Below are 21,869 nucleotides of genomic sequence, written 5' to 3'. Positions count from 1 at the left end.
ACTAGATGTTCTGAGTGATTTTCACTTACTAACTCATTTAGTATCTAGTCAGGGAAAGAACCCAATAAAGAAAGGTATGGGTGACATGGAAAAAGAATACAGTATTCCTAAGTGACATCTGACATGAGTGGGTCAAATGATGTTTAGCATGAGTGTAAGCAACATAAAAATAAAATTGGAGCAGCCAAATAAGGCCAGAATGCAGTAGTCAATAAAAGGCAAAATTTAAATTTCATGCAATAAATAATAGAGCGAATATAGATTGATCTTGTCAGGCTACTGAAAAAAACATATGTTCTTTGGACCCTGGGTGGGTCCGCAGTTGGGCACCTGCCTTGGCGTCAGGGCGTGGTCCTGGAGTTCCAGGATCAAGTCCCACATCGGGTGATCCCTGCATGGAGCCTATTTCTCTCTCTGCCTGTGTCTCTGCCTCTTTCTCTGTCTCTCTCATGATTACATAAATAAAATCTTAAAAAAAAAACAACAACAACCATATTCTAGGCAAACAAACATATACCACCATCAATAACAAAAAAAAAAACTCTTCACCAGCTACAATAAGGAATGGGAAAATATAAAAGTATGAGGGAATATAGTTCTTACTGATATTGATGTAAAGCCAGAACATGAGAAATATTAGAAATTTACAAAGAAAAAAATACTCAAGAATGCAAGAGAAAAAATACTTCTTTACCAACAGAAGTACAATTTCATAAAATTAAGAAACCTGTACTTTTGTTACATTATTCTGATAAATACAAATTTGTAATCCTATTGGTTTATTAACTATTTGTTTAAAGAGTATCAAGTACTACTATACAACACATAATTCTAAAAACACTGTTTCCTCCCTTCTCCTCAAGAACCAAATTTTCGTAGGTATTATTACCTTAGTTTTCTCTTTGCACTATTAAACACCATAAAGCCAGGATTACTTGCTTGTCTGCATAAATGATATCCTTAGACCCCTAGCTTTGAGCAATCAGAAAACCAGCTTACATTCCTTCTCAGGCACTACCCTTTTCTCTTCCAATTTTATCATATATACCTCCTTTCTCTACTTCTAGGTGCCACTAAGAAGAGATTCTTAGAAAACTTTTAAAATAATTTCCATATCCCACACTGGCCACCTAGGTTATACTTTCCCCTGGCTTCCTCACTAACTCACCTTGGTAGTTCTGATACAGAAGTTCTTCCTCTACTATCCATGGTTCCTTTCCTTCTTCCAACTTGAAGATCACTGCTGGCTTTTTAATGAGATACCCTGTAAAGGGAAAAGACACAAAAATGGTCCCAAGCCACACTGGCAACAGCAGTTCTAACGGACAGCAGTTCTAACAGAGAGGAGGGAGAGGCTCCAGAGCCACCCCTTGAGGAGGATATGAGAATACACACATTCATCCTTGTGCTCAAAACACATTAACAACCCCAGATTCCTGAAGCTAAAGTCTCAACAGTATTAACTACCAAAGATCAAACATTTTGGTATCTAAGAAGTAAAAGGCATGCTCTATAAAAGATTTGACATGACAACTGCTTACCAACGGAGACAAAGTTATGATAGTTCTCCAGCATCACATCCCTGTACAGGGTCCTCTGATCTGGGTCCAGATGCTGCCACTCCTCCTGGGAGAAGTCCACAGTCACATCCCCAAAAGACAGTGACCCCTAAAACAGCAAATTTCTGCTCAGTCTGATGTGGTCAGAAGCAGAGTGGCATAGGAAATACAGAAATTAATTCTTCCCAGGTTCACTGTTGAGAATTTATGTTACAATGTGCCTACAACCTGATTTTGTATTGGGTTTTGAAGAAGAAAGAAAAATAAAAGAACATCCTTCTTATTTTAATTTATTAATGCACTATGCCTTGAAATGTCCTGGGTGTTGTGAATACTAAGAAGAGTAAAACACTGTTCTTGTTCTCCAGGAAGTTAAATATTACACAAATACAAAACAGTCCAAAACTGAAAATAAGGTATTACTAGAACATATTAAAATATGTAAAAAGTAGGGATCCCTGGGTGGCGCAGCGGTTTGGCGCCTGCCTTTGGCCCAGGGCGTGATCCTGGAGACCCGGGATCGAATCCTACGTCGGGCTCCCGGTGCATGAAGCCTGCTTCTCCCTCTGCCTTTGTCTCTGCCTCTCTCTCTCTCTCTCTCTCTCTGTGTGACTATCATAAATAAATAAAAAAAATTTTTTTTAAAATATGTAAAAAGTAAAGAAAAAATGTAAAAAGTTTACTAAAATTAGAAAAGAAAAACTATTTTGTATCACAACTTTTGCTTAAAGAAGAGTTAATGTTGTAGAGCTTGACGTGTGATGGATAAATGTTCTTTATATTTATGAGGCAATACAGCATAACCAAAATACTGAAGGCATTAAAAACACATGAGTTGACTTAGGTTCTGCCCCAGGATGTAAGAAGCAAGGAAGAAAATCATTCTCATTCCTACAATGAAAATGAGCCAAACTCACCTCAAATTTACAACTTTTTCCTAACTTACAGGAAAGGCAAGGTCACAAAGCACCCAAGTGCCCCAAATCTAGGAAGAGACAATACCTGCAGGAATTCCCCAGAATAGGGGGAATGTTAATTAATGAAAACAGAGTGTGAGCTGACATAACAGTGTGAAACCCCTTCAGACCACAGACATGGAGGAGACTTGCACCTTTTTACGGGCATTTTCTTTTCTTCTTCTTCTTTTTTTAAAGATTTACTTATTTATTTTGGAGAGAAGAGGAGAGGCAGAGGGAGAGTGAGTCTCAAGCAGATTCTGAACTGAGCACAGAGCTCCATGCAGGGCTCACTCTCACAGCCATGAGATTACGACCTGAGCTAAAACCAAGAGTAGGACATTCAACTGAATGCACTAGCTAGGCATCCTTTTACAGGCTTTTTCTCTGCAAACCGCACTGGGCACTTATGCTATTCCTGGGGGAAGGGTAGGATGATGCACTGAGTCTCCAACTATAGCTGCGCAGGGAGGTGGGGAGAACCAAGTCCTTGGTCCTTGTGGAAAACCAAGAAGGCCACATCCCCCACAACCCAAGTACACAGGGCAGACCTAACACTGAGGTTGTAATGGAGTAAGAGAACACATTCTGTCTATGACTTCTCACCACCAAGCTAAGAAGCTAGGAATAACAAGTACCAATAAAATACTGCTGACAAAAAGGCAGGAGAAAAATAAAAGCATGCAAAGAGACCCTCTTTGAGACACAGAGCAAAGAGAACCCTTAAAACTCAGAAATGAACAAACTTAACTCTGGTAAATGAACCTGTATTCTAAAACACAAGGTATCACTATAAAATTTGAAGCCTATGCAGTATTAAGAGTAGTAACAGAAACAGTAACTCTCAAATCTTGCCTAACTCCTAACTTGTTAAATTCGAACCGCTAGACTAAAGGCCTACCAGGAAAGTCATGCCCATTTCCAGCAATTAAATCTAGTTACCACAGTTTAGAGTCTGACACAAGACAAACACTTCAACAGAAAGTTTACAAAGCATATGAAAAGGAAAGAAACTAACAAGTTACTACCAAGATACTAAGTAATCATCAGATAAAAAAATCAGATAGGACACAGAAATGGAAACTAACAGAATTTTAATCAGTTACAACTAATATGTTAAAGATTCTAAGGTATGTTAAGACTGAAAAGGTATACAAAATGCAAAATCAAGTGGGTAATTTCAGCAGAGAGAACCAAATGGAAATCTAGGAATGAGAACACAGTAATAGATGAGAAACTTCTTCAACGAAATGATCAGCAGTCAACAGCAGTAAACACAGTTAAGGAAACAATCAATGAACTTGAAGATGGGTCAAAAGAAATTACCCAAACTGAAACTCAAAGATAAAAATTGAAAAACAAAACAGAACATTAAAAAGCTGTGAAAAACAATCAAAAGTTCTGGCACATGCATAACTGGAACCCGGGGGGGTGGGGGGGAGGGGATGGGACAAAAGAAACACTTTAAGAAACAGTGTCTTAAAATTTCTCACTGGGGCGCCTGGGTGGTTCAGTCACTTAAGCATTTGACTCTTGATTTCGGCTTAGATTGTGATCTCAGGGTGTGAGATCAAGCCCCACATCAGGCTCCCCACTCTGCGGGGAGTTTGCTTGAGATATTCGTTCTTCTCCCTCAGTCCATCCCCCACCAAAAACAAAAAGATAAAACTCAAAAAAAGAAAAAATTCTTGCAGTTAATGATAGAGAACAAAAAATCCAAGAAGCTCAACAATACGAAGTAGCATAAATGTTTCCCAAAAGCATAAAGACACACAGCATATTAAAACTATTAGAGAAAGATAGAGAATGAGAATTCTGAATGCAGCCAGTGAACAAGGAAATATTACAAAAAGGAATAAAGATACAATTAAAGCAGACTTTTCATAAGCAACCCATACACACTAGAACACAATAAAGTAACATACCAAAATGTTAAAATAATTGTCGGTTATAATCACAGCATAAAAGGAGCAGTTTGAAAAGCACCTGGGTATATTTCAAGATTTACTGACTATTTTTGGGATGTGTGCAAGAAGTACTGGGATCTATAAAAGCCTTCCCTTGAAACAAAGGAGATGGAAGAAGGCAATATTTTTCTTGCCCTCTCAAAGCCTAGCCGGATACTTATAGGAGCCAATGTGAATGCTCTCCATCTACCTTTCAAGCACAATGTGCCTCACCCTAGTGCTCCCCTGAAGACCTGCCCTATTTTTTAAAAAGATTTTATTTATTCATGAGACAGAGAGAGAGAGAGAGAGAGAGAGAGAGAGGTAGAGACACAGGCAGAGGAAGAAGCAGGCTCCATGCAGGGAGCCCGACATGGGACTGGATCCTGGGTCTCCAGGATCAGGCCCTGGGATGAAGGTGGCGCTAAGCTGCTGAGCCCCAGGCTTCCCCTAGACCTGCCCCATTTAACCCATCCTAGAAGGTGCTTCTCCAAAGCAGCTCCTACCCCACCATAGTTTGTGGGCAGCTCCAGCAAGAAAAGTGCCTCTTTAAAGTGACTGAGGAGGGGAGCTAACCCTAAACACCAATGTGCCTAGAACTCATGCAGCCAAGACTCTCATTTGGCCATACAGGAAGCAAGTGCCACCCATTAGTGCACCCAAGCTGTCCCAGTAGCTAAGTACAGACAACCGGGTGGAGAGCAAGATCTGCACCCAGTGTGCATGCAGCAGACAAAATGTTTTTTTTTTTTTTTTTTTACAAAATGGGTCATTACAGGTACCTGGGCTGCGAGTAAGATACATCTACCAGCATGCCCACAGCAATCATGGCTCAGCAACAATACAACATCCTGAAGTATCTAGTTCTAGTGACCAAGGGGACCACACTACAGGAAAGAGGACCCCTTCTACACAAGCCAAGTACTTCCAAGACCAGGATACATAGCTGACTTACATAATACACAGAAACAAACAGAGAGGTAGACAAAATGAGGAGACAGAGGAATATGTTCAGAACAAGACAAAACCACAGAAAAAGAGCTAATCAAAATAAACATAAGCAATATGTCAGATAGAGTGCAAAGTAAGGGCCATAAAAATATTGGGAGAAGAGTGGATGAAGTGACTGAAAACTTCAACAGACAGACATAAAATACAGAGAAGAACCAAGTGGAGCTGAAGAACATAAAATGAAAAATACACTAGAATACTCCAACAGATTACAGGATGCAGAAGAATGGATCAGTAATCTTGAAGACAGTAATGGTAAACAATCAGGCTAAACAGCAAAAAGGAAAAACTACATTAAAAAATGTGGATAGGGGATCCCTGCGTGGTTCAGTGGTTTCGCACCTGCCCTCAGCCCAGGGCGTGATCCTGGAGTCCTGGATCAAGTCCCACATCGGGCTCCCTATGTGGAGCCTGCTTCTCCCTCTGCCTGTGTATGTACCTCTCTCTCTGTGTGTCTCTCATGAATAAATAAATAAAATCTTAAAAAAAAAGACGAGGATAGGTTAAAAGACCTCTGTGACATCATCAAGCTAAGTGTCATTTGGATTATAGGGGTACTAAAAGAAAAAAGACATAAGGAAACAGAAGAATTAACCATTGAAAAAACCCCTAATCTGGAGAAGTAAAGATATGTAGGTCCACGATGCAGAGAGGACCTCAAACAAGATGAACTCAAGGAGGCTCACACCAATACACATAATAAAAACAAACAAGAATAAAGATAAAGAGAGATCTTAAAAGCAGCAAGAGAAAAGAGGTTATACAAAAGGGAAACTCCATAAGGCCATCAGCTGATTTTTCAGCAGAAACTTTACAGGCCACAAGAGAGTGGTGTGATATGGTCAAAGTGCTGTAAGGAAAAAAAAAAAAAAACCTACGGCAAAGAATATTCTACCCATAAAGGCTATCACTCAGGATTGAAAGAGGTAATGTCCCAAAGTTAAAGGAGTTCATCAAACAAGCTTTAAAAGAAATGTTAAAAAGACTCTTTTAAGTGGAAAGAAAAGGCCACAACTAGATGAAAATTAAGAAAGAAAAAAATTTCAATGGTAATAGAAAACACATAGTAAAGGTAAAAGATTATTACAAAGCTAGTATGGAAATCAAAATGCAAAAATAGTAAAATCAATTATATCTACAAAAATTACACAAAGGGGGGCACCTGCGTGGCTCAGTGGCTGAGTGTCTACCTTTGGCTCAGGTCATGATCCTGGGGTCCTGGGATCAAGTCCACAGGGAACCTGCTTCTCCTTTTGCCTATGTCTGCCTCTCTCATGAATAAATAAATGAAATCTTTTAAAAAGCATTCAAGTGATATAAAATGTGACATCATATACATAAAATATGGAAAAGGGAGTAAAAATTAAGTGATTTTATAATGTGTTCATACCATACACATACGATACTGTATATGAATCCCACAGCAACCACAAACTGAAAACCTGTAAACACATGCACAAAAAATAAAGAGAAAGGAATCCAAGCATAACACTAAAGAGAACCATCACACCACAAGAGAAGAGAGCAGGAGAAGAAAACAACTAGAAAACAAGGAGAATACAACAAAATAGCAATAAATACATACCTAATAATAATTACTTTAAATGTAAATGATTGAATGTTCCAATCAAAAGACATAGGGTGATGTAATGAATAAAAAAATAAGATCTCCAAAAAAAAAAAAAGATCCATCTATATGTTGTCTACAAAAGACTCACTTTATACCTAAAGACACAGACTGAAAGTGAAGGAATGGAAAAAAAGATTCCAAGCAGATGAATTAATTTTTTAAAAACCCAAAAGGTATAAAAATCAAACAAAATAGACTTTAAAACAAAGATGGTAACAAAAACCAAAAAAGGTCATTACACAATAACAAAGGGGTCAGGATCAATCCAACAAGAGCATATAACAAATGAAAATCTATTTCACCCAACATCAACAGGATCCAAATTCCTAAGACGAGTACTAACATAGGAAAAGAGAAATTGACACTAATACCATGATTGTTAAGAGACTTTAACAACTTGCTTACCTCAATGCATGGATCATCCAAACATAAAATCAATACAGAAACAGTGGCTTTGGGCAGCCCCGGCGGCTCAGCGGTTTAGTGCCGCCTTCAGCCCAGGGCCAGATTCCGGAGACCTGGGATCGAGTCCCACATCAGGCTCTCTGCATGGAGCCTGCTTCTCCCTCTGCCTATGTCTCTCCCTCTCTCTCTCTATGTCTCTTATGAATAAACAAATAAAATATTAAAAATATTAAAAAAAAAGAAACAGTGGATTTGAATGACACATTAGATCAGATGGACATAACAGAAATGTATAGAACTATTCTACCCACAAACTGCAGAACACATGTTCTTTTCAGGTGCATACGGAACATTTTTCAGGAGAGATCACATGCTAGACCGCAAAGCAAGTGTCAATGAACTAAAGATAACTGAAATCATATCAAATATCTCTTCCAGGGGATCCCTGGGTGGCGCAGCGGTTTGGCGCCTGCCTTTGGCCCAGGGCGCAATCCTGGAGACCCGGGATCGAATCCCACGTCGGGCTTCCGGTGCATGGAGCCTGCTTCTCCCTCTGCCTGTGTCTCTGCCTCTCTCTCTCTCACTGTGTGCCTATCATAAATAAATAAAAAATTTAAAAAAAAAAAATCTCTTCCAACTACAATAGTACAAAACTAGAAATCAATTGCAAGAAAAAATCTAAAAGAAATACAAACATGTAGAATCTAAATCTAAATCTAAATCTAAATAACATGTTACTAAACAACCAATGGGTCAATGAAGAAATCAAAGAGAAAATCAAGAAATATCTGGAGAAAAATGAAAAAGAAAACATCAATCCTAAATCTTAAAGATGTAACAAAAGCAGTACTAAAGGAAATTTATAAGTGATCAAGACCTACCTCAACAAACAAAAACTAACTCAAATAAATGATCTAAACTTACACTTAAAGTAACTAGAAAAAGAAGACAAAAGAAAACTTAAGGTTAGCACAAAGAAGGAATTAATAGAGGGGTGCCTGGGTGGTTCAGTCAGTTACAGAACGGAGACTTGACTGCAGCTCAGGTCATGATTTCAGAGCTGTGAAATCAAGCCCGGTGTTGTGTTCTGTGCTCAGCAGGGAGTCTACCTGAGATTCTCTCCCTCTCCCTCCATACCTCACCCCACCCTCAGACTCTCTCTCTCTAAAATAAATAAATAAATCTTTAAAAAAGAGGGAAGAGGGATCCCTGGGTGGCTCAGCGGTTTAGCCCCTGCCTTCAGCCCTGGGCATGATCCTGGAGTCCTGGGATCGAGTCCCACGTCAGGCTTCCTGCGTGGACCCTGCTTCTCTCTCTGCCTGTGTCTCTGCCTCTCTATTTCTTACTCTATGAATAAATAAATAAAATATTTAAAAAAAAAAAGAAATGTAATAAAATAAAGACGGAAGAGAAGGAAGTAATAGAAATTAGAGCAGAAATAAATGAAATAGAGATAACAAAAAAAAGAAGGAAAAAAGAAAAGATCAATGAGTCTAAGAGCTGGTCCTCTGAAAAGATAAACAAAATTTATAAAACCTTAGCCAGACTAATCAAGAAAAAAACAAGAGGACTCAAAACATAAACTTGGAAATGAAAGGTGATTAGTTAAAACTTACATGATAGAAGTACACAGGATTATGAAGAGATTCCTATAAAAAATTTGTATAAAAAAACCTAGAAAAAAGAAACAATCTAGAAAAAAATGGATAAATGCCTAGAACATAAAATCTTCTGAGACTGAATCATGAAGAAATAGACAATGCTGGGGAAAAAACACAATTACTAGAAATAACATTGAATTGGTAATCAAAAAACTCCCAACAGGGGTACCTGGGTGGCTCAGCCAGTTAAGTGTCTGCCTTTGGCTCAGGTCATGATCTGAGGGTCCTGGGATTGAGCCCTGCATCAGGCTCCTTGCTCAGAGGGGAGCCTGCTTCTCCCTCTCTCTTGTGTTTATCTATTTCTACACTTAGTGTTTAAAGATTATACCTTATTCATTAAGATCTAATGTAAAACAAATTAGGAATTAAAAAAACTCACCTGGGATTTGTTCATTTTCTGTTCTTCTGAAAAAAGCATGGAGACATGTGAAGATACAACTGAGAAATAGTAAGAGAGAGAGAGGAGTCATAAATGATCTTGCCTCCCTCACAGTTCTTGGATTCACCTGCCTACAAATACCCTGCATACCAGTGGGTAAAATGCGTTCTTATGGGACAATGTCCTTTTGTTTCCTAAAAAGAGATGGAATAGCCATATAGAGGTAGTGCCAATAGACTCATATACTTAATAACAGCCTCTCAAAAAAACAGACAAAATAAACAGAAACAGAAACAAAAACACGACTTGTAGTTGCCAATTTCAGATGCATAAATACCAGGGCCAATTTCAGACTACCAACATGATGTCAGTGAACAGAGATGGGAAGAAATGTGAAATAGCATACCATTATGCAGGATTTATAAAGATTTTATTTATTCATGAGAGATGCAAAAAAGAGAGAGAGAGAGAGAGGCAGAGACATAGGCAGAGGCTCGGAGAAGCAGGCTCCCTGCAGGGAGCTCGATGTGAGATTTGATCCCAGAATCCTGAGATCACACCCTGAGCCAAAGGCAGACGCTTAACTGCTGAGCCACCCAGGCGTCCCCCATTATGTAGGATTTTTACCATACTGATAAATAGTCTCAAGAAGACAGATATGAGTGAAAGGAAGGAAATTACTTAGGAAGTCATGAGTTTTGAATATGATCACAACCATAAGGAGCTTAAGCAGACAACTATAAAATGCAGTGCAGTATCCTACTAGAAAGGAACCCAGAACAGAAAAAAGAACATTATAGAAAAACTGAGAAAATATGAAAATGTATACACTTTATTGGTTTGCTAATTGGGACAAACATACTATACTAATGTAAGATGTTAGGAACAGAAGAAATTACTGTAGGGTCTACAGAATTGTTGCTGGGTGAACTGGGGAGATCCTGGGTCCTGGGATCTCAACCCAGCCTGTCCCAAAGATATACCCAAAGAAAGAATTCAAGGACAGACACAACACAGAGGAGAACACAGCGGGGAACTTTATTATTAAAGTCAAAATACTCACTTGAGCGGGCATGCTCAAGAGCTGTAGTTGCTGGAGTTTGGGTTTCTCTCCTTTATGGATAGTTAAGTAGGGGGTGGAATATTCATTACTTGAGGTGGAGATTTCCTGCAAGCAAAGGTTTTTTCCATCCTTGCTTGGTCAGGAATTTCCCGTCTGGGCACCCACCTTCATGGGTCTATCTGGTTGGATCCAGCTTTCTTGTAGCTTTGTTTGGAGGGCTGCCAGCTCAAGCCTCTGCGTTTCCCCACAAGAGGGCCATGACTTCCTTGTCCACAGCCTCCAGGCCTCCTGTTAGAACACAGCTAATTGCCTCTAACAGAATTTCTGCATTATATTGACCATAACTGTGTAAATCTAGAAACTGTTCTAAAATAATTTACTTAATAATTGATCAAAGAAAAATGTAAAGAATATTCATGTAATACAAAAGACAGCAGTAAAGGAAAAGTGAAAGAACAAAAGACATGAGACAAGAAAATACAGCAAACTGGGGTGCATAAATCTAGCCAAGCCAACAATATTAAATGTGAAGGGGTTAAACAGAGCAGTAAGGTGTCTGATGTGGTGCTGTCTCCAGCTAGATCCAAAATCTGACCTTTACAGCCTACCAGTCTGTACCCACCTCTGTCTCACGTTTTTCCTGAAGCTCTTCTTTCCAGCTCATCCCTTAACTCAGACAAATGGGCACTGAAACCAGCCCTCAGGGAACTGCCCTGACAAAATCTTCAGCCCGCCCAGAACACCATGTATGTGTAAGCACGTTTCCTTAAGACATATGACCGACCTCATGCCTGCCTCTACACACGATGACAAGGCTTCCCGACCTGAATTTTCATCCTAACCCTAAACAAAGGAACCCATCCACCCTTGCTCGGGGAGTCATTCCCGTGATCTCCTTTTTTACTTTGTGCAAGGAGCAACCTCATGTTAGTTTGGTAACAAGTCTAGCAATAGCAACCCAGATGGGATTGCTGTCCCTCTGAGGTTCTGCCCTGCAGTTACCTGGTTTCTGAAGAACAGAGCAGTGAGCAGCAGCCCTTCTGGGCTAACCCGTTCAATCAATAGGGACAGGGGGTAGAGTCCCAGGAGGGGGGCTACCCTTTCCTGGGGTCTGTGCTGCTCGACTGGTGTTGCTGGCCCCTTGAAGATACTGTGGCCACTCCAACCCTCTTGTTGAGAATCTCTCCATAGATGTTAAGTGGTACCAATCCTATGGCACAACTGTAAGAGTATTTTCTTTGAGTGGTCTCACAAGCCTGGCAAGCTGCAAAGAATGCAGCCTCTCCAGTAAACACTCCTGGGGATTGAACACTCATTATAGTCGAGTCTAGACATCCTTGGGTGGCAAAAGATAACATAACCCAGCCATTCAGAGGCTGAATGCTTCAGCCTGGCAGATGGGAAGTGGTCTAAATGAGACTAGTCTAGAATCAGCAGGGGTGAAGGGTATCTCCATCTTACCTGTTTCACCTGTTCAGTATTTGCTGGGGACATCTGATACTGTTCTATGTTTGTTTTTCCTCTCAAAAGGGGAAGTATGCCTGGAGTTGCTGAATCAAACCAGGTTCTTCCTGAGCCATTCCCCGAATGAATTCTCTGGGACTACCCAGACATTGAGGGGCTAGAAGAGGCAGCCTATGCACTGGGCCACTGCTCCTCAAGGCACAACCACCCAGACCCAATCGGACACTTACCATTAACCTGCTCTCCTTGAGGGTTTGGTTTTAAGTCAATCGAGTCTCATACACATTGTGGGTGAGGTTGTGTGGCATTTGTGTCACCACTAAACACTGTAAATGGCCTTAAGGGAGGGTAAAAGGAGACCCTAAGAAAGAATCCTGGACTATGAGAGGGACAGTTTTACCATGAAGGAGAGCCTCTATTGGGCTGTAGCCTCCAAAAATAGAAGCATTTGGCCACCCTCCCTTAACCCCAAAACAGATGACTTTCTCTTTTAACAGTCTGGACATGATAATATATTCTAGAGGATGAACAGAAGTGTCCAGAAAATGGGACCTTAAATTTTAATACAATACTCAACTGAGCTCATTTTGTAAAAGAGAAAAAAAATAGGAAGAGATTCCATACGACCAGTGTTTTATGGCGTTACATCAAAATGAGGGGTTGCAAAGGAAGTGTTAAGATTTATAAAATGAAGGTTGAACCAAAAACCCAAAAACTGCATTCTGTATTCTCTGATGAATCAGGGAATCTTTGATCCATCTCCGTCTCCTCCTGCAAGTCATGAGATCATAATCAGCCTCCACCTTATTTTTCTGGTACTCGGGCCTCAGCAACCCCAGCTTCATGAACATCAGCCTCTAATACTTTACAAACACCTTCAAAGCCTTTCCCCATGTATCCTGTATCCCTTTAGTCTCCTTTGTCTGACAGCACTACCGGATTAGGGACCTATTTTAAGCCAGGGATGGGAATGTTGCTGTTGAGATGGGTACCAGATGGGAGATGGGTGTCTCATTAATATCCACATCCCATTTTTTTACCTCAGAACTGTATAACTGGAAGGCACACACTAAAGGGCTATGGGTTAACCTAATTGATTTATACATTTAACGTAGGGTATCTTTTCTAATCACAACCCAGCCTGGGCAGATATGCAAGTTTTGCTAATCAATCTCTAGGGCAGAAGAGAAGTTTGCCATTTAAGCACAAGCCAGACAGGAAGCCGGTAAAGAATATAAGCCAGGGGGAGCCTGGGTGGCTCAGTCAGTGAAGCATCTACCTTCAGCTCAGGTCATGATCCCAGGGTCCTGGGATTGAGCCCATCAGGCTCCTTGCTCAGGGGGAGTCTGCTTCTCCCTCTCAATCTGCCCCCCACTCATGCTTGCTCTGTCTCTAGTGCATGCTCTCTCTCAAATAAATAAAATACTTAAAAAAAAAAAAAGATCATAAGCCCAGATCAAGTTCTCAAAGACCAAATAAGGAGACAGTGCTATGAGATGACCCTGAGTGGGATCCCAACTCCCACAAAAAGAGAGAAAGTTTAGGGCATTACTGAAGGCTTCTTTTAAAAGCTATGAAGGAAATGAGTAGATGTCCTGGTCCAAATTAGGGGAGATTCAACAAGGGACAGACGAGAATCCATCAGCCTTTTTGGGAAGGTTACAAAATTGCCTAAAATGAAATACAAACTGGGACCCTGAGGTTCAGAATAGTTGGATGGTCCTTAATAACCTATTTCATGTCTCAAACTGCTCCAGAAATGCAAAGGAAACTCCAGAATTGGCCACGAGTCCCAATACTAACTCTGCTCAGCCTCCAGAATGAGCTTTCAAGGTGTTCAATAACTGGATGTGATGCAGGATGCTAGTGAAGACCAGAAAATGAGAAGGCAAGCTGCTCTTTGGGTGGTAGCTCTCCAACCTGGGAGAGGAAAAGGAGACACCCACGGCGGGTAAGTGCCCCAAACCCCACTGTGGAGCCAAGAGACCATTAGCAAAGAGGGGGTCCGATCAGTGCAAACAGTGTAAGCAGTAAGGACACTGGAAACAGGGCTGCCCAAACTGCTCTGGAAAGGAGGGAAGGAGGGCAAAGCGGAATCATATCAGTTGTCCCTCACTGAAGATGAGACAGGCTCCCTATCTGGTCTTGGAAAAAGTAGATCCTCACCTCCCACAAGGAACCCTGAGTAACCTTAGCAATTGAAGAAAGCCGGTTGAATTTTTACTTGATACTGGAGCAACTTTCTCTGAACACCCAGAAGATGAGGCTCTCTAATGAAAATTGTAATACAAAAGGATTCTCGGGAAAAGTTAACACCAAAAGGTTTCTGGACCCTTTGACCCTTCTAGGGTCAAGTTGGTTAGAACACTCTTTTTGATATATGCCAGAATGTCCCTTTCATTTATGATGAGATACTTTAGACAAATTGGAAGCCACAGTAAGTTCACAACAGGACAAATTAGAAATTCAAGTCCTTAATAGTTCGATTCAAGGAACTGAACTCATGTCATTAATACAACATATGCTAGTATCTAAAAGAGAAAATCCCCCCCAAAAAAAACCTTATGCCAAGTCAACCTCCTAAGTCTGTGTGTGAGGGAAGGTGGGGGCATGCCATCAACAACATATCTGTAAGTAAAATTGAAATAGACTGCTGGCCCCAGATGCTATACAAGGGATCCACCTGTAATTAACGGGCTCTTAAAACAGGGGTTGACTAGGCCCCTGACATGTAGATCCCCATGTAACACCCCAATTTTACCTATTAAAAAGCTGAGAAGTGAGGAATGCAGATTAGTTCAAGACCTCAGAGCTGTGACTGAAGCTGCCTGAGACATCCATTCCCAATCCGTATACTCTACTGACCAACTTACTAAGTAACAGTAAATATCACACTGTGTTAGATCTAAGGGATGCCTTTTCCTATATCCCACTAGATCCTGAATTCCAAGAACTACCTGCTTTTGAGTGGGAAGATCGTGCCTCCAACCAAACACAATAGTACTGCTGGACTGTTTTACCTCAGGGTTTCAAAAACTGCCCCACCATTTTTGGGGAAATTCTGGGACAAGATTTAAGAGAATTAAATTCAGAAAAGTAGCACTATATTACAATATGTAGGTGGTATTTTGACTACTAGTCCCATCCAGGAGGTTTCTGGCCAAAATACTTTATCCATGTTCAATTTCCTGGCAGACAGGGTTTATAAAGTCTCAAAGAAAAGGCCCACTTTCTAAGGATACCATAAAATAAATACTTGGGGTTTTTAATGTTTTTTCCAAAGATTTTATCTATTTATTTTACTTTAGAGAAAGAGAAAACACACAAGCGACTGGGGGGGGGGGGGAGGGAATCTCAAGCAGTCTCCTTGATGAGTGTGGAGTCTCAATCCCACAACCCTGAGGTCATGACCTGAGCCAAAATCAAGAGTCCACTGCTTAACTGACTGGGCCTCCCAGATGCCCCAGGATTGATTATTTCAAGAGGACAGTGAAGCCTCCCTCAAGAGAGAAACATGTTGCTATGTCAGCTAGCTCCACTGAAGACCCATACTCAGTCTTCTCATTGGGTAAAAAGAGCCTCAGGACTGATTCTGGCTAGTGTTAAGTTGGCTGTCCGAGTAGCTGCCTCTTAGTGAAGTTTCATATGTTATAAAGTCACTGCAAAGAAACAGATGTCATAGAAACCTTAGCTAAAAATACAGGAAATGTCCTCAGAAACTTTGGAATTTCCCTAAATTCTTTAGCCAAAATAGTACTAGACAACAACTAGCCCCAGACTACTTATTAGGAGGGGAAGGAGGAGTATGTACAGTAACAAACGTGCTGTACCTGGATTAATACTCAAGTTAAGTGGAAATAGACATTAAAAAAAATCTTCAACCAGGCAGCCTGGCTACATACTTTCAACCAAAAAGGAAGATCCTCTGATGAAGTCTGCAGGCTATTTGACAGCATTACCCAATATTCCACGGTTTCTCCCTTTCCTGAGGCCACTAATAATCCTACTGCTCTTAGACTACTGTTTAGACCTTGCATCATTAACTGGTACAATTTGTATACAAATGTGTGGACACCAAAAACTACAGATGGTAGTAACACAATGACAGGAGCAGCTTGGGAGTAAACCTGGTGACCCATAGGCATATCTAAAACTAGCTGAGGGAAATTCTGCTCTACTAACAATCTAGATGACCACAACCATGTCTGGCAGGAAGTAACTACAGAGATTGACCTTCGCCCTGTGTCCCCTAAGAATGGGCAGCAGAATAAAACTAGAGGAGGGATTTGTTGCCTGCTAGACCCCAAGACCTGACCTTTACTACCCACCTGCTTGAACTCACTGACCTCTGTCCCTCATTTTTCTTTAATGTCTTCTTTCCATCTTCTCTCTTAACTCGGGCAAATGGAAAACGAAATCACACCTCAAGCAACAGCAACCGCTGAGAACAAGGCCCAGACACCCAGAGCAGTTTGAGCCTAACTCCTGAATCTCACCTGCGCAGGTGTAACCATGGAGAGACCTCCAGAATGACTGACAACCACTTTTACCTCAAATCTCCATTCAAACAGCACAAGCACCATTGACATAACATTGAATGTACATATGTGCTGGCATGTCTCCTTAAGAAACCAGCTTATGGGGCGTCTGGGTGGCTCAGCGGTTGACCATCTGCCTCCAGCTCAGGTCATAATCCCTGGGTCCTGAGATCGAGTCCGCATTGGGCTCCTCGCAGGGAGCCTGCTTCTCCTTCTATGTCTCTGCCTCTCTCATGAATAAATAAATAAAACCTTTAAAAAATTATGCCTTCTCTACTACAATGACAAGGATCCCCTTTCTAAATATTCATCCCCTCTCTAAATAAAAGGAACCTGTCCACCACCTCAGGGAGTCATGGCTTTGTAAGTTATTGTTCATGATCTCCTTATTTGCTGCAATTTCTCCTTTGTACGAGGACTGCATCTGGTGCAGTCTGTATGTGTGACTCACCACGGTGCTAACTCAATTTAGTTTGGTTACAGTGGCACCTATCAGGAAAATAAAGAATCTAGGCCATTGTAGGCCCTGCAGTCCTAGGATCCACCCCTTTCGGGGGGGGGGGGGGGCTGTCTCCATTCTGAAGCTCTGCAGAGAGATCATGTGTCACAAGAGTTCTCTTCAAGATGAGATTTCTGTTACTGAAAATGCAGCTCTTTAACCTCACAGGAGCCCATCGGTACCTTGGAAGTCAGTATATAATGAGGGGCGCCTGGGTGACTCAGTCGGTGAAGCGTGTGACTTCAGCTCAGATCATGATCTCAGGGTCCCGGGACAGAGCCCCTGGTTGGGCTCCCTGCTCAGCGGGGAGTCTGCTTCTCCCTCTGCCCCTCCCTCCCGCTCCGGCTCTAATCAGTACATAGTCTTTAAAAAAAATTAGAGGACAATTTCATATCTGGAATCTTCACCCAGTTCCCCAAATCTGCACCTCTTGAAACTTTCTATCCCCTAGAAACTAGAGCCATTGAGGCCAAGGACGAGGGACCCCATCCAGAGCTCCTGTTGGAGCTGAGAGCCAAGAAGCCTGCGCTGCCAAGGGCCACCCTCACGCACGCGCACGCGCCCCGTCCCGACCCTCACGCATGCGCACGCGCACGCGCCCCGTCCCGGGCGCAGGGGCAGGACCCCTCGCTCAGAGCCGGGAGGCCCGCGGAACTCAAGGCGCGGGCCCGCCCCCAGAAGTCCCCGCCCGCCGTCGGGTGTCGGCTGCGGAGTCCCGGGCCTCTTCCCCACCGAGCGTCGCCGACGCTTCCCACCGGGCCCACGCTCTAACCTCTGCTCCTAGGAAGATGAGCAACCAGGACCTTGAGAATTACTGGGAAATCTGGAAACGGGATTTCGGGCTTCACTAAACCTGTTGGCGCAGGAGGGGGACCGGGAAGATGTCGAAGCTGCGCGTGCTCAGCACTGTCCTCGGCCAGCGCGCAAGTTCTGCTGGGTAAGCAAACTCGACTCGGGACTACGTCTCCCGTGACCCTTCGCGCGCGCCTTATTAACTATGTAAATAAACTTCCCTCGTTACAGTGTAGGGACGCTGTTGCTGCGGCAGGTAGGTAACTTGGAGGCCGCCCGCCTGCTACACGGCCCGAGGGTAGAACCTACCTGTGGTCCCTCAGTGCATCCTGATGAGGAAAAAAAAATCTTTGAAAGACTTTGGCGGACATTATGGGGATTTCATTACAGATTAGCTATTATAGGATATACTTAGTTTTGGAGATACATACTGAAGTATTAAGGAGTGAAATATATCTAATTTAACTAAAAATGTTTCAGCAAACAAGATAAATACGGCAAAATATGAAATTAGTATAGAAAATGGTTTATGGGTGCTCACTTTTATTTATTATTCTGAGATTGAAAATAGAAACTTCAATAAAAGAAGGAAAAAGTAAAAAGACCTGGGTGTATCTTCTAGATTCAAAACTAATAAAAGGAAGGCATTTGTCAGTTATCAGTTCTTGTGAAAAGGGAACTTATTAAAATATTTTTTTAAATGGAATCCGGTAATACAATAAGAAAATAACATCCCTACGAAGCAGAGTTTGTCTTGAAATTGAAGAAAAGTAATTTTTAAAAATTAAAGAAGCAATAAATTTTTTAAATTAAAATACATGCATACTTAAAAAAGATTTTAAATAAGCAAGTACTTCCCTCAAGTAATTCTACTTTTTGGGTGATATGCTCTTATAATTCAAAGATTTCTATTATGTATGCCCTTCGCGGTTTAGTTGAGTCAATATGAATATCCAAGAACTTATGGGTAAAGTATACTTATCCACAAAGTACAATAACAGGCAGCAGCCTTTAAATGTGATAGAAGTATATTAAATCACACAAGAGATATTCAAAATACATTTTGAATTTAAAAAACACGCCAGTAACAAAAGAGCTATCCATAAAATGTGTGTATTCATGGAGATATGACAGTGTCTGTCAGAAGGTAAGGGCCCAAATAGACATTACTTCCAGTTGGGCAATGTAAATGTATTTATTGTGTCAGTGAGTCTGTGTCTTTTCATTTTTGTGAATGGTTATTTCTGTATAATTTGTATATTTGTGTGTGTCCATCAGTTGTGGGAGTGACCATTACAAACCCTCTTGAGAATAAAGCAGGTACTGGGTGGCCGGGCGGCTCAAAGGTTTAGCGCCACCTTCAGCCCAGGGCATAATCCTGGAGATCCGGGATGAAGTCCCACGTCAGGCTCCCTGCAAGGAGCCGGCTTCTCCCTCTGCCTGTGTCTCTGCCTCTCTCTCTGTATCTCATGAATATATAAAATCTTAAAAGAGAGAGAGAGAGAGAGAAAGGCAGGTACTAACCACACATAATGGTAAATAAAAATGATACATTTATTATGTAAAAACACTTGTATATCTATGCATTAATTATCCTTCATCAGTAAATAAAAACTAGGGATCCCTGGGTGGCGCAGTGGTTTGGCGCCTGCCTTTGGCCCAGGGCGCGATCCTGGAGACCCAGGGTCGAATCCCACATCGGGCTCCCTGCATGGAGCCTGCTTCTCCCTCTGCCTGTGTATCTGCCCGTCTCTCTCTCTCTCTCTGTGACTATCCTAAATAAATAAAAATTAAAAAAAAATTTAAAAAAACCTAGACGCGTGGTTCCCCAACCCCAAATCTGAAATCATTTATTCAGGCAGAATTCTAAGATGGCCCTTTACTTTTTTTTAAGATTATATATTTATTCATGAGAGACAGAGAGAGAGAGAGGCAGAGACAGGCAGAGGGGGAAGCAGGCTCCATGCAGGGAGCCCCATGTGGGACTCAGTCACAGGACCCAATATCACACCTGAGCCAAAAGCAGACGCTCAACTGCTGAGCCACCCAGGTGTCCTGACCTTTTCGTTTTATTTATTTATTTACTCTTGTTTAAAGATTCTATTTATTTATTCATGAAAGAAAGAGGCAGAGGGAGAAGCAGGCTCCCCGCAGGAAGCCAGATGTGGTCCCGGAGGAGGATCATGCCTGGAGCCAAAGGGAGACACTTAACCACTGAGCCACCCAACGGTCCCCCGACCCTTTATTTTTATTCTCTCTCCAAAACTGCCCAACCAGAAAACTGGTGTGTATGAAGAGGACTTGGGCTGTCTCCATTTTGACCTCAGACTTTCCAGTTGGTTTCTTCTTTCTAGCTTGTCCCTTGGCTCAGGTGGAAGACCAAGAGGGCAAGGACTCCCACTCCAACTACGCTACCCTCTTGCAGAATGAGGAATGCTTTCTGCCCTGGGGGCCGCACCTCTGTTTGACTCCCAAGGCCATGATGCATTGGACTTTCACTGCCTACCTGCAGTACCCACTGTGTTTACCTCTTCCCCCCCCCCCAATTTTGTTATATAAACCTGGAAAAACTTTAGCACTTTGGAAGAGAGCTTTGAGCTGCCAGTCCATTGTCTTCCCCGTCTTCACTGGCATACATTCCTTTCCTGTATCAGTATGACTTCTCTCTCCGCCCTTGGACCCTGTCAGCGGTGAGTGGTGGGACCAGGTGCTTCTGCACCTCCGAACGCCAGGAACCTGCGTATGGATACACAGTAGACGTATACACAAATATATGTATATGTATTTTTAGCTGTGCGGATTTTGTGCTTTAAAATCAATCTTACAAAAATTTTAATATTTTAGTCATTACTCTGAATGGAAACTCATTTATGTTGTTGGCACAAGAAAGAGTCAATTACTGTCATAAAGTCACTACTGACCGGGAAATCACTACGTATTCAGTATAGATTCCCTAGTGAAAAGAGTTAAAGTATTTTATACCATTAGCATAAACTGAGTAAAAACCTCAGACTGTGTACTCTTCCTTTGGGCAGTGGTACGTGTGGCGCTGTCTTCTGCTGGTCTAGACATATTTTCTCTTTATTACAAGTATCATGTCTCATTTGGATAATTTTGAAAGCTTGAATTCAGATGTTACAGGACATTATTCTCTGAATGTACTATTGTGCCTGGCTACAAGTACTTTATCAAGCGGTCGTTTTGTTGTCAAGCCCCAGATGGCGGGTGCCGGGTCGCACCAGCAGCACCTCCAGAAAGTCCCAGCAGCGCTGCGGCGGCTGAAGGCGGCGCGTCACACGCCGTCCGGGCGGAGGCGCTGCGGGGCCTCCTGGGAAGCCGGGCGGGGGCGGGGGCTCTTGCGCACGCGCGATTCCATCTCCTTTGGCTAGTCGGCATCTCCCGCGTCACGCCTTGGGGCGGGGGAGGACTCTGGAGCCTCGGGTCTGCGCGGGGCGGCCGAGGGCGGGGCCCGGGGTCTGCGCGGGCCGGTAGCGGCGGCCGAGCCCACGCAGGTGTGTCGGAGCCCTCTCTGCGGGTGCGAGGCCGGGCGCGGGGAGATGGCTGTTGGCGGCCCCGCCGAGCCGGAGACCTTGGAAGCCGCCGCCCCCGTCTGAGCGCCGGGCTGGCCACGGAGGGCCGGAGCGCGGAGCCCGGCGGCCCGAGGCGGCCCGAGGCGTCCCGGGGGACTTGGCGGGGCGCGGGGGCGGCCGGGGGACTTGGCGGGGCGGCCCGGGCGCGGGCTGAGCGGGGACGGGCGGGGCCGGGCCTGTGACGTGGACCCCGGGCCCGCCACGTCGGCGCTGGCGCTGGCGCTGTCCGCCCGGGACTGGCGGTCGCCTCGGCAGGGCCCGCACTCTCTGCAGGATGACCCCGGTCACCACAGGGGTGGCCCGCTGTAGGGGATAGGGCCGTGGACGTGAAGCAGGATGAGGACTCAGTAAAGGTGAGCTGCTTTTGTTCTTACAA

General features: G+C 42.9%; 2 protein-coding genes across 7 annotated transcripts in view; one reads left to right on the top strand and one right to left on the bottom strand.

Annotated features, from left to right (window-relative positions):
- The window catches only part of LOC140631707 (uncharacterized), a 42,896-nt gene extending 24,840 nt beyond the window's left edge, over nucleotides 1–18,056 (bottom strand). Inside the window, exons 1-4 of one of the 3 annotated variants that reach the window (XM_072822898.1) lie at nucleotides 17,884–18,056; nucleotides 9,548–9,606; nucleotides 1,542–1,668; nucleotides 1,169–1,264 (exon numbers count right to left, since the gene is read on the bottom strand). In XM_072822898.1, coding sequence (XP_072678999.1) covers nucleotides 1,169–1,264; nucleotides 1,542–1,668; nucleotides 9,548–9,586 — 262 coding nt within the window. In that variant the 5' untranslated portion in view covers nucleotides 9,587–9,606; nucleotides 17,884–18,056. The remainder of the gene's footprint in view (nucleotides 1–1,168; nucleotides 1,265–1,541; nucleotides 1,669–9,547; nucleotides 9,607–17,883) is intronic. The other 2 variants (XM_072822899.1, XM_072822900.1) reach the window with 2 other exon arrangements.
- ZNF25 (zinc finger protein 25) overlaps nucleotides 17,697–21,869 on the top strand; it is a 34,812-nt gene continuing 30,639 nt past the window's right edge. For 2 of the 4 annotated variants that reach the window (XM_072822918.1, XM_072822916.1), the window contains exon 1: nucleotides 21,646–21,846. The gene's annotated coding sequence lies outside the window, so the exon portion shown is untranslated. Of the gene's footprint in view, nucleotides 18,049–21,645; nucleotides 21,847–21,869 lie in introns of those variants that run through there. The other 2 variants (XM_072822917.1, XM_072822919.1) reach the window with 2 other exon arrangements.

The sequence above is a fragment of the Canis lupus genome, chromosome 4 (assembly GCF_048164855.1).
Source record: "Canis lupus baileyi chromosome 4, mCanLup2.hap1, whole genome shotgun sequence".
NCBI lineage: Eukaryota > Metazoa > Chordata > Mammalia > Carnivora > Canidae > Canis > Canis lupus.
Note: the sequence above shows the minus strand (reverse complement) of the source record. Positions and strands in the feature narration are given on the sequence as shown.